The sequence below is a fragment of the Leucopleurus acutus genome (assembly GCF_964270905.1).
Source record: "Leucopleurus acutus genome assembly, chromosome: 4".
NCBI classification, from domain to species: Eukaryota; Metazoa; Chordata; class Mammalia; order Artiodactyla; family Delphinidae; genus Leucopleurus; species Leucopleurus acutus.
This window is the reverse complement of record NC_139146.1, coordinates 37,890,059-37,902,551: the sequence shown is the minus strand read 5'-3', so window position 1 is coordinate 37,902,551 and position 12,493 is coordinate 37,890,059. Positions and strand designations below refer to the sequence as shown.

The 12,493-nt window shown below is 51.8% G+C and overlaps 1 protein-coding gene across 2 annotated transcripts in view; it reads left to right on the top strand.

Moving 5' to 3' along the window:
* Nucleotides 1–3,838: 3,838 nt before the first annotated feature.
* Nucleotides 3,839–12,493, top strand: part of SLC2A9 (solute carrier family 2 member 9) — a 184,869-nt gene continuing 176,214 nt past the window's right edge. For both annotated transcript variants that reach the window (XM_082837699.1, XM_082837700.1), the window contains exons 1-2: nt 3,839–4,027; nt 6,530–6,628. In XM_082837699.1, the coding sequence (XP_082693825.1) occupies nt 3,917–4,027; nt 6,530–6,628 (210 nt within the window). In that variant the 5' untranslated portion in view covers nt 3,839–3,916. The remainder of the gene's footprint in view (nt 4,028–6,529; nt 6,629–12,493) is intronic.

Sequence of the window (12,493 nt, the reverse complement as noted above, 5' to 3'; positions counted from 1 at the left end):
AAGGATGAGCAAAGTTACGGGCACCAGTAAATGGGCGTGTGCAGGGAGGAGTGAGTGAGTGTCAGGACAGGCCCAGCACACCCAGGAATGCTGGTTTATGACCACATCCTTTTTTTTAAATTAACTTTCTAAAAATTGAAGTATAGTTGATTTACAATGTTGTGTTAATCTCTGCTGTACAGCATTCAGTTATATATATATATATATATATATATATATATATATATATATATATATATATATATACGTTCTTTTTTTCATATTCTTTTCCATGATGGTTTATCATAGGATACAGAACATAGTTCCCTGTGCTATGCAGTAGGACCTTGTTGTCTATCCATTCTCTATATAATAGCTTCCATCTGCTGACCCCAACCTCCCACTGCATCCCTCCCCCAACCCCCTCCCCCTTGGCAACCACCAGTCTGTTCTCTATGTCCATGAGTCTATTTCTGTCTGTTCTGTTTCATAGATAGGTTCATTTGTATATGACCACATCCTTGATAGAGTTTATTTTCTTAGGATCTGCTGAGAGCATGGGCCACAACTGTGTGTATGGGGGGCTGGCACTGGATTTGGAGACGGATGAATCCAGGCTCTCCCTGAACTTCCTTTTTTTTTTTTGCGGCGCACAGGCCTCTCACTGTTGTGGCCTCTCCCGTTGCGGAGCACAGGCTCCGGACGCGCAGGCTCAGCGGCCATGGCTCACGGGCCCAGCCGCTCCGCGGCATGTGGGATCTTCCCGGACCAGGGCACGAACCCATGTCCCCTGCATCGGCAGGCGGACCCTCAACCACTGTGCCACTAGCGAAGCCCTGAACTTCCATTCTTTTCTGTAACGTCAGGCTAGTGGCTCCTCCTGAGCCTGCTGGGAGGGTTGGTGATATCATGGGTGTGAACACACTTGGCCAAAGGCGGAGCAGTGTAGACGTGTGCTGTGAGATGGGTAACTGGGAAGCCGGTTAGCTGCCATCTGGTTCACAAAGCTGTACCCAATCATGCTCGTTACATGATTGGAGGCAGGAACCCAAGCCCAGGAAACAGCCTTAGCAGTGGTCCAGCAACATCAAGTTGGCCCCAGACCTCTTCTTTACAGCCGTGGACACTTATATCCCGGGGGTGGGGGGCGAATCTTCCTACGTGGAGTACTTACCATGGCGTTTGTTTAGCAAAGGATGAGATCATTTGGGTCAAGAAATGGCTCATTTTCTGGGGACAGGGGGTTTGAAGAAGAATAATGAGTATTCACTGTGCAATTGATACACGCCGGCCGCTGTTTTAGGTTCCGTGGTTTAGTGCGTTCCGTGTACAAGCTCATCAAATCTTAAGTGTAAGACGTGGTGGCACCATTATCACACCCATTTTACAGATGAGGACACTGTGTCACAGGGAAGCCTAGTCACTTGCCCAAGAGCTCACAGGTTGTAAGTGGCTTAGCCGAGACCCAAACCCAGGCTGTCTGTCCGGCGCTACTGTCTGGGGGGGTTTTAACCCTCTGAGCTGTGGCAAAGTGAGGGGACAGCTCCCATCACCCTCACCAAGGCTTTCCAAAGAGTGGAGCTGTTTGTTTTCTCACCCTGGGATGCTCTGGGGACGCTCGCTGGGAATCTGAGATCCCCCACCTGCCTGAAGGAGGAAAGCGTGGTTCACCCGAAGGCCAGGCTTCTTAAATAGCCAAGGCCACCCTGGAACTTGAGCCAGGACACCTGGGCTCTGATCTCAGCGAAGTGGGACTTTGCTGCTCACCTCGGGGCCGGCTTGTGGGCAGGTTTGGGGGGAGGACTCACAGACAGCCAGCTCCACCAATAAGAGGAGGTCTTCATGCCAAGCACTGCCTCCCGGCTGCAGGGCAAAAAGGGAAAGTGATGTCCTGCAAGTTTCTCTCCCTCCTCTGACTGGGAGAGCCCCTGGTGCGGGGCAGGGCCAGGGCAGCTGTGGGCAGTTTGTCCCCACCCTCCACCCCTGGCCAGTCTGCACCCCCTCTGGGTGGCAGAGCCTTTAGTGCTTTTGGACTAGGATGCCTTTGCAGCTCAGGTACTCCCCAGACACCAAGGACCCTCCCAGTTGTAGCTGTACATTTGTGTGGACCACCTGGGTCCTGGGGCCTTTTGAGTTTTCGGCCCCCATGGGGAACATGGAACCATTTTAAATGAAGGGGGCAGATCACCTGATCTACTGTGAGTTTTAGCAAGATCAGGGAGACCCCTTGCTACAGACGAGGAGACCAGGGATACATGGAAGGGCCTGAGTCAAGGAGGGGGTGGAGGAGGAAATGAGATGATGAATATGACACCTCACAGGATGGCACAGGGGATTCCTCACTGCACAGCAATGCAGCCATGCTGCCCCTCCCACACTTTAGGCCCCAGTTAGCTCAATTATTTTGCTTCTCCCCACGTCCCAGGGCATCCATGTCTGCAGGCCTGGCTCAGTGCCCTCCCACCCCGCACCCTTCTCTGTCTGCATATTCCCCCAGCTTACTCATCCTGTAAGAGTGTGCTCTCCAATCACCTCTTCCAGGAAGTCTTCCAAGATCAGCCCCCCTGGTTGGCTCGGTACCTCCTCTGTGTTTCCCCAGGAATCCTCAGCCATCGCACGTGATGTCATAATCGAGAACTTCCATGTTAGAGTCCTGCTCTGGACCCAGCTCTGTGAAGGTAGCTGGCCAGCTGGCCAAAAACTGTTTCCAGAAACAGCCAATTCTCCAAGCCGCAACCCTGCATGATTGATATGCAGAATGAGTATTGTGCTGACTGATTCATGCACTCAGTAAATAGCCTAATTATTCAGGGTTGGCTTTTTCTTTTGCAAGTTTCAGTTCCCCGTTGAGCAGATCCCTTCCCACTGTTGTGCATTCTGGGCTGGATGTTTTCATGAGCATTTGACAATCCACGCTCCCAGTGCTTCTGCCATGATCCACAGCTTTTATTTCAACATGCGCTTTCCATTAAACCCAGGTTGCCGGTTTCTGGTCTTTTTTTTTTGTGGACTTGAGGCCACCCTGGCCTTCTAGGGGTTCTGTGTACCCCAAGCACGCCATCATTCTGCCGGCCTCTGCACCTGTTTTCTGCCTCTGGGAGCAAACAGTCAAGGCAACCTGTCCTACACATGATTTAAGGCGCTTCTCTGACATCTGGGCAATTCAGCTACACAGTGAATTAATTCCCATGACGTCCTGGTGTGCATGAGGGTCTTGCCTCCTTAATGCTTTCACTGAGCCAGCCTGGCTGAATGAGCAGGGCAGAGTAACGACCAGTGGCAAATTCTTTTTCTTCCAAACCCACAGCCTCGCCTTGTTCTAGAGCTGCAGGGCAACCCGGGTCCATCTCCAACATGCTGCTCGGGGTTGTGTGTTTTCTATTCCAGCCTCAGAATAACTCTGCAGGATAATCAGGGCGGGATCAATCGCCCATTTCGCACTTGTAAACGTGGTAACTCAGAGAGGCAAAGCGACTTGCCTAAGGACACACAGCTAAAAAGCAGTGGAGTCAGGGTTGGAACCGCACCAGCCTTCTCCTGTGGTCAGTGACCTTTCCATTTGTCCCAGTCCTTAGGGAAACTTGCCCTGGGCTCATGCCAGTTGCTCCCCTCCCAGCACGCTGGCCTTAAGAGGGACTATAAAAACATGCCAAAGAAAGAATCCAAACTCAGGGTGGTGATTCCTGGGAAGACAACTTTCCCTTTTAGGGCTCTCCAGACGCTGTGATGAGTTGGAAAGGGGAAAAACATTCACTGCCCATTTCCTGTTCAGCAAAATACAATTGCCACATTTCCTGTTCAATGCTCCCGCCCACCCTCCCTCCGTGGACTCTGCCTCCTCATTTAGGGAGATGCCGCGGCAGAGCCGGGCTGGAAGGCACTGGGGGCCGAGCCAGCTTCAGGGAGGGCCAGCAGGTGGGTTGTCAGGAAACAGGACATGGACTCTGAGGAAGCGCGCTCAGCTCCCGTTGCCCGTGATCCGAGCCGCCCGGCGCCTCCCGAGTGTGCCCATCTGACGAGCGGGACGCCGCGTGGGAGGAGAAGAAAGGTAAACACAGAAACTGGCCGCTGTCTGGGCCACAGAGGCACTCTGACTGCTTGAAAGGCCTCTGGCCTTGAGTCCTGGCCTCTTAGTCCCTGTGACCTTGGCCGTGGTGCTCCAACTCGTAAGTCGCAGCTTCCTGGGACCCACAGTACCTTCTGGCAGCGCGGCCGTGCTCGTGCAAGGAGGCCAAGGCAGCGAACTGCTCTCACGTGCTGGGTGGTGTCCCCAGCTTGGAGCAGGTGGTGAGAGGTGGTGGGCACAGGTGGGCCACACAGGGGTGGGGGGCTCGGGGCAGATGGCTCCCACCTGCTCTTCTCTGCCCTCTGATGGGTGCAGACAGGGGAATAATGACCAGGGCTGGAAGTGAGGGAAGCCCAGGGGACCAGCACAGCCCGGGAGTCAGCAGGAATAACATCTGAGCTGAGACCCAGAAGATGAGTTGAAAGATGAAAGGCAATGGAGAATGGGCCTTTTGTCCAACATGTGATTCTGTTCCGTCAATGAATCCCGTTCAGTTCAAGCTCCTCTTACTGCAGAAAAATATTCTGGCTCCACACTTGCCAGCGTCCCTCTCTGTGGCCTATGAACCCTCCCTCTGGACTCAATCCAATCACCAGCATTTACCAAGCACCTCCTCTGTAGCAGGCTTGGTGCCTGGAAAGCAAGACCCCTGCCCTCAAAAAGTAAGACCCACGCCCACTGTCCAGCCTCTGCTGCTGACCCCCAGGGGCACCTACCCCTGGACAGGTGAGGACCTCACCTGCTCTAACTCCTTTCTTCGGCAGAATATCCTATGAAGTGGCTGTATTATCATCGCCATTTCACAGATGAGAACACCGCATCAGAGAGCAGCTATGTAACTGGTCTGAGGTTACGCAGTCATAAGAGGCAGACCTGGGGGTCAGACAACGTTGAATCAAAGATAGAAAAGTAGAAATGGAACTTTCAGGGTGGCTTTCAGTGGGTCTTAGATATGAAAGTCTCCAGAAAGGAAGGTTTCAGCAGGGCATGGCTATATGGGCCAGGGCAAGAGAGACCTTGGCACGTAGCTTGGGCAACGGCCATTCTGCACGGCTGGGTCAGAGGGAGTAGAGAGAGAGAACAAAGTGAGTGAACAGCCTTCCTGAACACTGGCTACGTGCACAAGCCCCTCAACGTCCTCAGCCAGCAACACATCCACAACAGCCTATGCAGCCGGTGCTACAATTTAGATCCCATTTTACAGCGGGGTAAGCTGAGGCTCAGAAAGGTCAAGACCCTGGAGAGACCCCACAGCTGAGTGGTGGAGCCATCAAGCACGGAGCCTGTGCTATAGGAGGCTGTCTAGGCGGGCAGAGCAGGAAGTCGGCTATCGAGGTCTGGCTTTCCCTTTCAAACGGTGTTTGATCCCTTCAGATCCCTAAACCTTGGACCTCATCTGTCACGTTTACCTGCTGTATCCCAGGAGCTTGTCAGGGCTTGGCACCTAGAACTCACGGCTCTCCCCCCACACCTCCAATCACCACACACACACACACACGACACATGATAAATCATGGAGAGAAAGTGCCTTCCAAGAGCACCTGGGTCCCCCTGACAAGTGGCCCACACTTTTCTGGCCAGCTTAGAATGGCAGCCCCTCCTGCCTCCAGCCCCTGCCTTCTGTCCAGCCTTTGCCAAGGGGCCCAGATGTTTCTACTCCTGGTCCTGTCATGCCTGTGGCTGTCCATGGATGTGTCCATAGGGCAGGATTACCTGGAGGCAGATGCTTGGTTCTCCGGGTCAAGCCCTGTATCTCTCTCTGCAGGTCCTTGTCCCAAGGTGCTCACACTGGCCTGTAGATGGACAGCTCCAGCCTGGAACAGAGTGTGCGTGGGTGTGTGCGCATCTGTGTGGCCGCCAGCAGCGTCAGGGGGGAAGAGGTCGGGGGGTAGAGGCAGTGTGGTATGGTGGGTGGCTGCATGGGAGCTGGAGCCAGACCATCTGGGCTCTGGTCCCCAACCCAGACAGCACCAGGGACTGCCCCATGCCTCTGTTTTCTCACCTGTAAAATCAAGATGAAACAGTACTGATCCAAGGATTCTATGGGAGAATACCCGGAAAGCGCTTAGAACAGACGCCTGGGCCATAGCGCTTAATAAGAACCAGCTGCTGCTGCTGCTGGCAGCTGAGTCTGCCTTTGCTTTTTGCTCCTATGTGAGTCAGAGACTGGCCGAATTCAGCTAAAATAACGGTGTCGTAGCTGCTAACAGCACCTGTGAAGGACAGTAGGTCTGAGTTTCACAGATCCTCTTGCAGCCGGACAAGGAGGGCAATGGTGTGGACAGAGGCAAACTGAGCTCCCTGGGCTGGCCACACCCCCCTGGACCGGACCTGGATGGGAGACCCTCCTGCCGGCTGGCTCTGAGGAACCTGCATCCTTGATCTGGAAATCCTCCCCAGCAGAGGATGGTCCAGCTGCGTCCTGCGGGCCCCTGGCTGTGCGCCCGAGTGCCAGGTCTGACGTGCTTTGCTCTCCTTTCCCAGCACTGGTCCTGCTCGCTGGTCGTGGCCTCTCTCGTGGGCGCCTTCGGCTCCTCCTTCCTCTATGGGTACAACCTCTCAGCGGTGAACGCCCCCACTCCGGTGAGTGCTCGCGGCAGCGGGATGTGCCCAGCAGAGGGCGCTGCGGCAACGCGGAAAGCCGGGTGTTACCGCCCAGCCCGGGGTGGTACCCCATTCTGCAAACATTTGCAGACCGGTTCTGTGCCAGACCCTTGCTGGACACTGGGGTTAAGGGAGGGCCAGAGAGAGTTAGACCAGCCCCTGCCCTCGAGGGGGAGGTGGGAGATACAGAAATAGAGGATGACGACAATTCGTGAGGTCAGTTCCCTGCTCATGCAGGGTCCTGGGAGAGTGTAGAGAGGAGAGGGATCTTCGGAGGTCCCAGGGGCCAGATCCTAAGGGTCTTATTCCAGGGCAAGGAACACGAAATCTGAGGCTTACGGAGGGATCTTAGGCACAGAAACATTTCCCTGATCTGCCTTTTCTTTGTTTATGGCTTTTCATTGCAGCTGGAGGTCACTTGAATATCTGTTGGTTTAAGATCCATTGCTGGCTTTTGTTTTCTTCTGAAATCAGGTCATTAGGTGCAGTTCCCCAGGCCCTCCTAACACCACTCTGCTGGTTTGCAGATGAAGCTTTGGTTCTCATCCACCTAGGCTGTTAGGTTTAGGTGCTACCCATTCCTGGGGGTGCTGGCTTCTGCTTGACCTACCTCCATCCCTGGGGTAAAGTGGATGGGTCGATGGTGGTATACAGGAAGTCTTCCTGGAGGAGGTGATGCCAGAGCTGCATCTTGAAGGTGGAGCAAAAGCACTGAAGCCTGAGATATGAAACATTTGCAGAAATGCAGGTCTGATGCTGTTGGAGCCCAGGATGTATTTTGGACAGCATAAGGGCATGAGCTACAGAGGCAGACAGAAGCCAGGCTGTGGACCTTTGTGGGTGCTTTTAAGGCTTTTCTTTGTTTGGGGGCCCAGCATGCTGTGTGCAAAACATAGGGGGAAGCTGGACCAGTGGGTCACAAAGGGGCCCCAGGAGCCCTGCACTTTGCAGAAGTGCCTCAGGGATCCAAACTCCATCTGTACTAGAACAGCACTTTTTTTATTCTGTTAACTCTTTTACATTTTAGGGGCTGTGTAAGTTCATTTGAAAAATTGATTCTGATACTAAAAACAGTTTGAAAACCAGCAGGTCTAGATGGCTTCTCCGAACGCTTGCATTAATCAACGGCTTTGATTATGTCATTGTGATGTCATCCTGAGATGGGATCCAATTTGTCCATATTTGTCTTTAAGAGGATTGGGAATATGCACTCTTGCTTCATCTTGGTAATCCAGCAGAGCCTCCAGCAGAGGGTGGAGAACCTTTACACTCATGGCTTATAATGCAAGGAGACGTGTAAAACTTGAACCTGGAATAGAATGATATGAGTAGAAAAGTAGTAGTTCAAGCAATGACCGTGGGAACACGAGGAAGGAGCAATCCTGTCATTCACTCATTCAAAAAATGTATTTAATTAATAAACTTTATACTTCAGAGCAGTTTTAGGTTCTCAGCAAAATTGAGTGGAAAGCACAGAATTCCCATATACCCCCTGCCTCCACTCCCCCACTGTTAACATCCTGCACCAGAGCAGTACCTTTGTTATAACTGATGAACCCACCTTGACACATCATTATCACCCAACGCCCACAGTTTATATTAAGGTTCACTCCTTGTGTTGTACTTTCTATACATTTTGACACACGTGTGATGACTTGTACCCACCACTATAGTATCTTACAAAATATCTTCACTGCCCTAAACATTCTCTGTGCTCTGCCTGTTCATTCCTCCCATCCTCACCCTGGCAACCACTGATCTTTTTACTGTCTCTGTACAGGCACATCTTGCTTTATTCCCTTTGCCGTATTGCAGATATTGTATATTTTACAGATTGAAGGTTTCCCTTTCCAGAGTGTCATATCGTTGGACTCATACAGTGTATAATTTTTCAGGTTGGCTTCTTTCACGTAGTAATATGTATTTAAAATTCCTCCGTGTCTTTTCAAGGCTTGAAATCTCTTTTTTTTTTTTTTTTTTTTTTGCGGTACGTGGGCCTCTCACTGTTGTGGCCTCTCCCGTTTTGGAGCACAGGCTCCGGACGCGCAGGCTCAGCGGCCATGGCTCACGGGCCCAGCCGCTCCGCGGCATGTGGGATCTTCCTGGACTGGGGCACGAACCCGTGTCCCCTGCATCGGCAGGCGGACTCCCAACCACTGCGCCACCAGGGAAGCCCGCTCATTTGTTTTTGATTCTGAATAATATTCCATGGTCTGGCTGTACCTCAGTTTATTTATCCATTCACCTACTGAAGGGCATCTTAATTGTATCCAAGTTTTGGCAATTATGAATAAAGCTGCTATAAACATCCATGTACAGTTTTTTGTATGGACATAAGTGTTGAATTCATTTGGGTAAATACCAAGAAGCATGATTTCTGGATTGTATGGGGAAAGTATGTTTAGTTTCGTAAGAAATTGACAAAATGTCTTCCTAAAGTGGCTGTTCCGTCTTGCATTCCCACCAGCAGTGAATGAGAGTTCCTGTTGCTCCACATTCTCGCCAATATTTACTGTTGTTAGTGTTTTGGATTGGATATTCTAATAGGTTTGTAGTGGTGTCTCATTGTTTAATTTGCATTTCCTCAATGATATATGATGTAGAATGTCTTCTCATATCCTTCTTTGCCATTTGTATATCTTCTTTGGTGAGGTGTCTGTTTGGGTCCTTGGCCCATTTTTAAATCAGATTTCTTTGTGTTATTATTGAGTTTTAAGAGTTCTTTATATATTTTGGGTAATAGATCTTTATCAGGTGTGTCTTTTGCAAATATTTTCTCCCAGTCTGTGGCTTTTTTTCTCATTCTCTTGACATCTTTTGCAGAGCATTAACTTGTAATGAAGTCCAGATTATAAATTATTACTTTCATGAATCACGCATTTAGTGTTTTATCTAAAGAGTCATCACCATACCCAAGGTCATCTAGATTTTTCTCCTGTGTTATCCTATGTTAAAAATTTTAGGAGTTTTATAGTTTTGCATTTTACATTTAGGCCTTTGATCCATTTTGAGTTAACTTTTATGAAGGGTGTAGGATCTATGTCTAGCTTCTTTCTTTCCCCCTTTTTTGCATGTGGATGTCTATTGTTCCAGTGCCATTTGATGAAGACTATCTTTGCTCCATTATATTGCCTTTGCTCCTTTGTTAAGGATCAGTTGACTATATGTGGGTCCATTTCTGAACTCTCTTCTGTTCCACGGATCTGCCACTCTTCTTTTACCAATACCGCACTGTCTCGATTACCGTACTTTATAGTAAGTCTTGAAGTAGGGTAACATCAGACCCTACTTTGTTCTCCTTCAATGTTGAGTTGGCCATTCTGGGTCTTTTGTGTCTCCATATAAGCTTTAAAATCAGTTTGTCAGCATCCGCAAAATAACTTGCTGGGCTTTTGACTTGTATCGTGTTAAATAGATCAAGTTGGGAAACTGATATCTTGACAATATTGAGTCTTCCTGTCTAAGAACATGGAATATCTCTCCATGTACTCAGTGAAATATTTTCTCCCAAGGACAGGCCTCGTGAAGAAGAACAGAATGCTCTGATATAGTTCAGAATGGTTCCTGTTCCCCTCCCCTGCTGGAAGCATAAGGGGACTTTGCTGACAGTCCCTGTGAGAATCTGGTAGAGCCCCTGGAGGTAAAACTCACAAAAGGGGGACGGATATGACTGGGTGCCGAGAGATACTAACTCTCAGACTTGTCCACACTGAGCCTTCAGCAATTCATTAATTACAGTTCAGCTTTTCCTGCCCTGGCACTGGTTTGCTGCTGTGCATTTTTGCTCTGGTTAAGTTGTGATTCTCTGTATCTACCTGTCTCTCCAGTTTGGGGAGATGCCCAGCAGTGAGAGATGCGCAGGGTAGAGATGGGAACACAGGCTGGTGGAAGGGCTTTGTGTTATCCCGGGCTTGAGAGAGAACGGCAGGCTTCCTGGGAATGGTGCAGAGAGGGAGCGGCCCGATTGTGGGGTCCAAAGGGCTGGAGGAGGAGGAGGAGGCTGGGAAGGAGGCCAGGGCCAGCTCAAGGAGGATCACAGGCGCCGGAACAGGAGCCCGAGTCAGCGCCGCCCAGCCTGCGAGCACTGGAGGTTGGCTGGGGGCCACGGCTCAGCCTGGGAGCCCCTCCCAGGGCAGAAGCTGCCTAGAGCTGGAGGAGTTGGAAGAGCTGGAGCCGGGCAGGCCTGCACGGGGACCCCAGCTCCCCTGGGAGCCCCAGATCCTGACAGGTGGTGACAATCCCCTGGCAAAGTGGCCAGGAGGATGGAAGGGGGCCCGAGGCTGGAGGGGCTCAGCCTGTGGCCAGCGATCACTCAGAAACCTCTTCCCTTTGCTGTGGGCCTAGGTGTGGGCAAGCGAGGCAGCCCCAGGGTCCAGGAGACCAGTATGGGAGCAGAGAGCCCAGGGAGCCGGGTCTAACGCAGGTGGGAAGGGCCCACGCCTGGTGGTGGGTTTCTGTGCCGGCGTCAGACTTCACCGGGGCTCTGGCCTCTCGGAAGGAGAAAGAAACTCTCGGACCCAGGAGATGCAGATGCTGGGGTCTGGGGGTGACGGTCCACAGACATGGTGAGCAGAGGCTGCCGCCGGAGGTGCTGATGAAAATAAGTCACAGCGAGGACACCTACCCAGCAGAAGGGATGCTGGTTTAGCGATGACACCGGGTCCGGAGGCCCCTGCCCACCAGCTTCGCCTCTTGAGTAGTGGGATAACCGGGTCCAAGGTGGGGGTCGGAGGAGCAGAGGGACTGCAGGCCAAGGCCATCCACCCTCAGGCGAGGCAGAATTTCACCACGTGAACAGTCCAGGCAGTAGCTGGCGCTGGTCCTGGCCGCCACCTGGCTGCATCTCACAAGCATTCCGTGTTTCTCTCGCCTCAGATATTTGGAACTTTCTGGAAAGCTGATGATGAAAATAATGCCCACTGTGGCACCGACCGTGCTGCCCCATTAGGGACGGTATCAGATTTCATCCTCATTACAGTCCCCAAGGGAGCCAGAACTAACCCCCGTTATAGATGAGGAAACTGAGGCCCAGGGAGGTTAATGTGTCTGCATTCCTGGTGTGGGGCGGGGGAGCCCTTAGCCCTCACTCTTAATATACCCACTTGTTTCTCTTCAACACAGTTACCCTAAATGACTGTAGGTCCTGTCCACCCTGCTTTCAGAGAGCCCCCCCCAAGTCTGACTACCTGTCATGCCCCATTTGGAAGAGGACACCCAGGTACCTCGGGCATCCACACATGGCCCTTGCCCAACTTTGGCCAATGGGATGTGAGCAGAAGTGAGTATGAGACACTGGAGGCCTGGCCCGCGAGGACATTCCAGGTCTCCAGCCTGGCCTGCCATTGAGTCCTCTACCTGGTTTTCCTGTTTCCACTCTGGCTCCTCTAGTTTATTCTCCACCCAGGGCCAGAGGGACCCTTTACAAATTAAGGCAGATCAAACTGTGCTTCTGTTCAAAACCTCCATGGCTGCCCATCACACCTGGAAAACAGCCCAGAAGACCGCTGTGGCCCCAAGCCCAGGGGGCCTGGCGCCTGGTGACCACTCTGCTCTCATCACCAGCACTTTCCCCCTTGCTCCTTGTTTTGCCCCCACAAGACCCCCCTCCCCCACTGATGCTCCTCAAAAACACCCACACTTGGGCACCCCAGGGCCTTGGCACTTGCTTTTCCCTCTGCCTGGAATGCTCTTTCCCAGATGTGCCCAGATAGTCCTATGCTCTCTCCTTCAATTACCTCTGGTTCCTCCTCAAATGTCCCTTCCTCAGAGATGTCTTCCTCAACCAGCCTATCCCAGCAGCACCTCTCTATCACTCTCTAGCCCCTCCCCCTAATTTACTTCTCT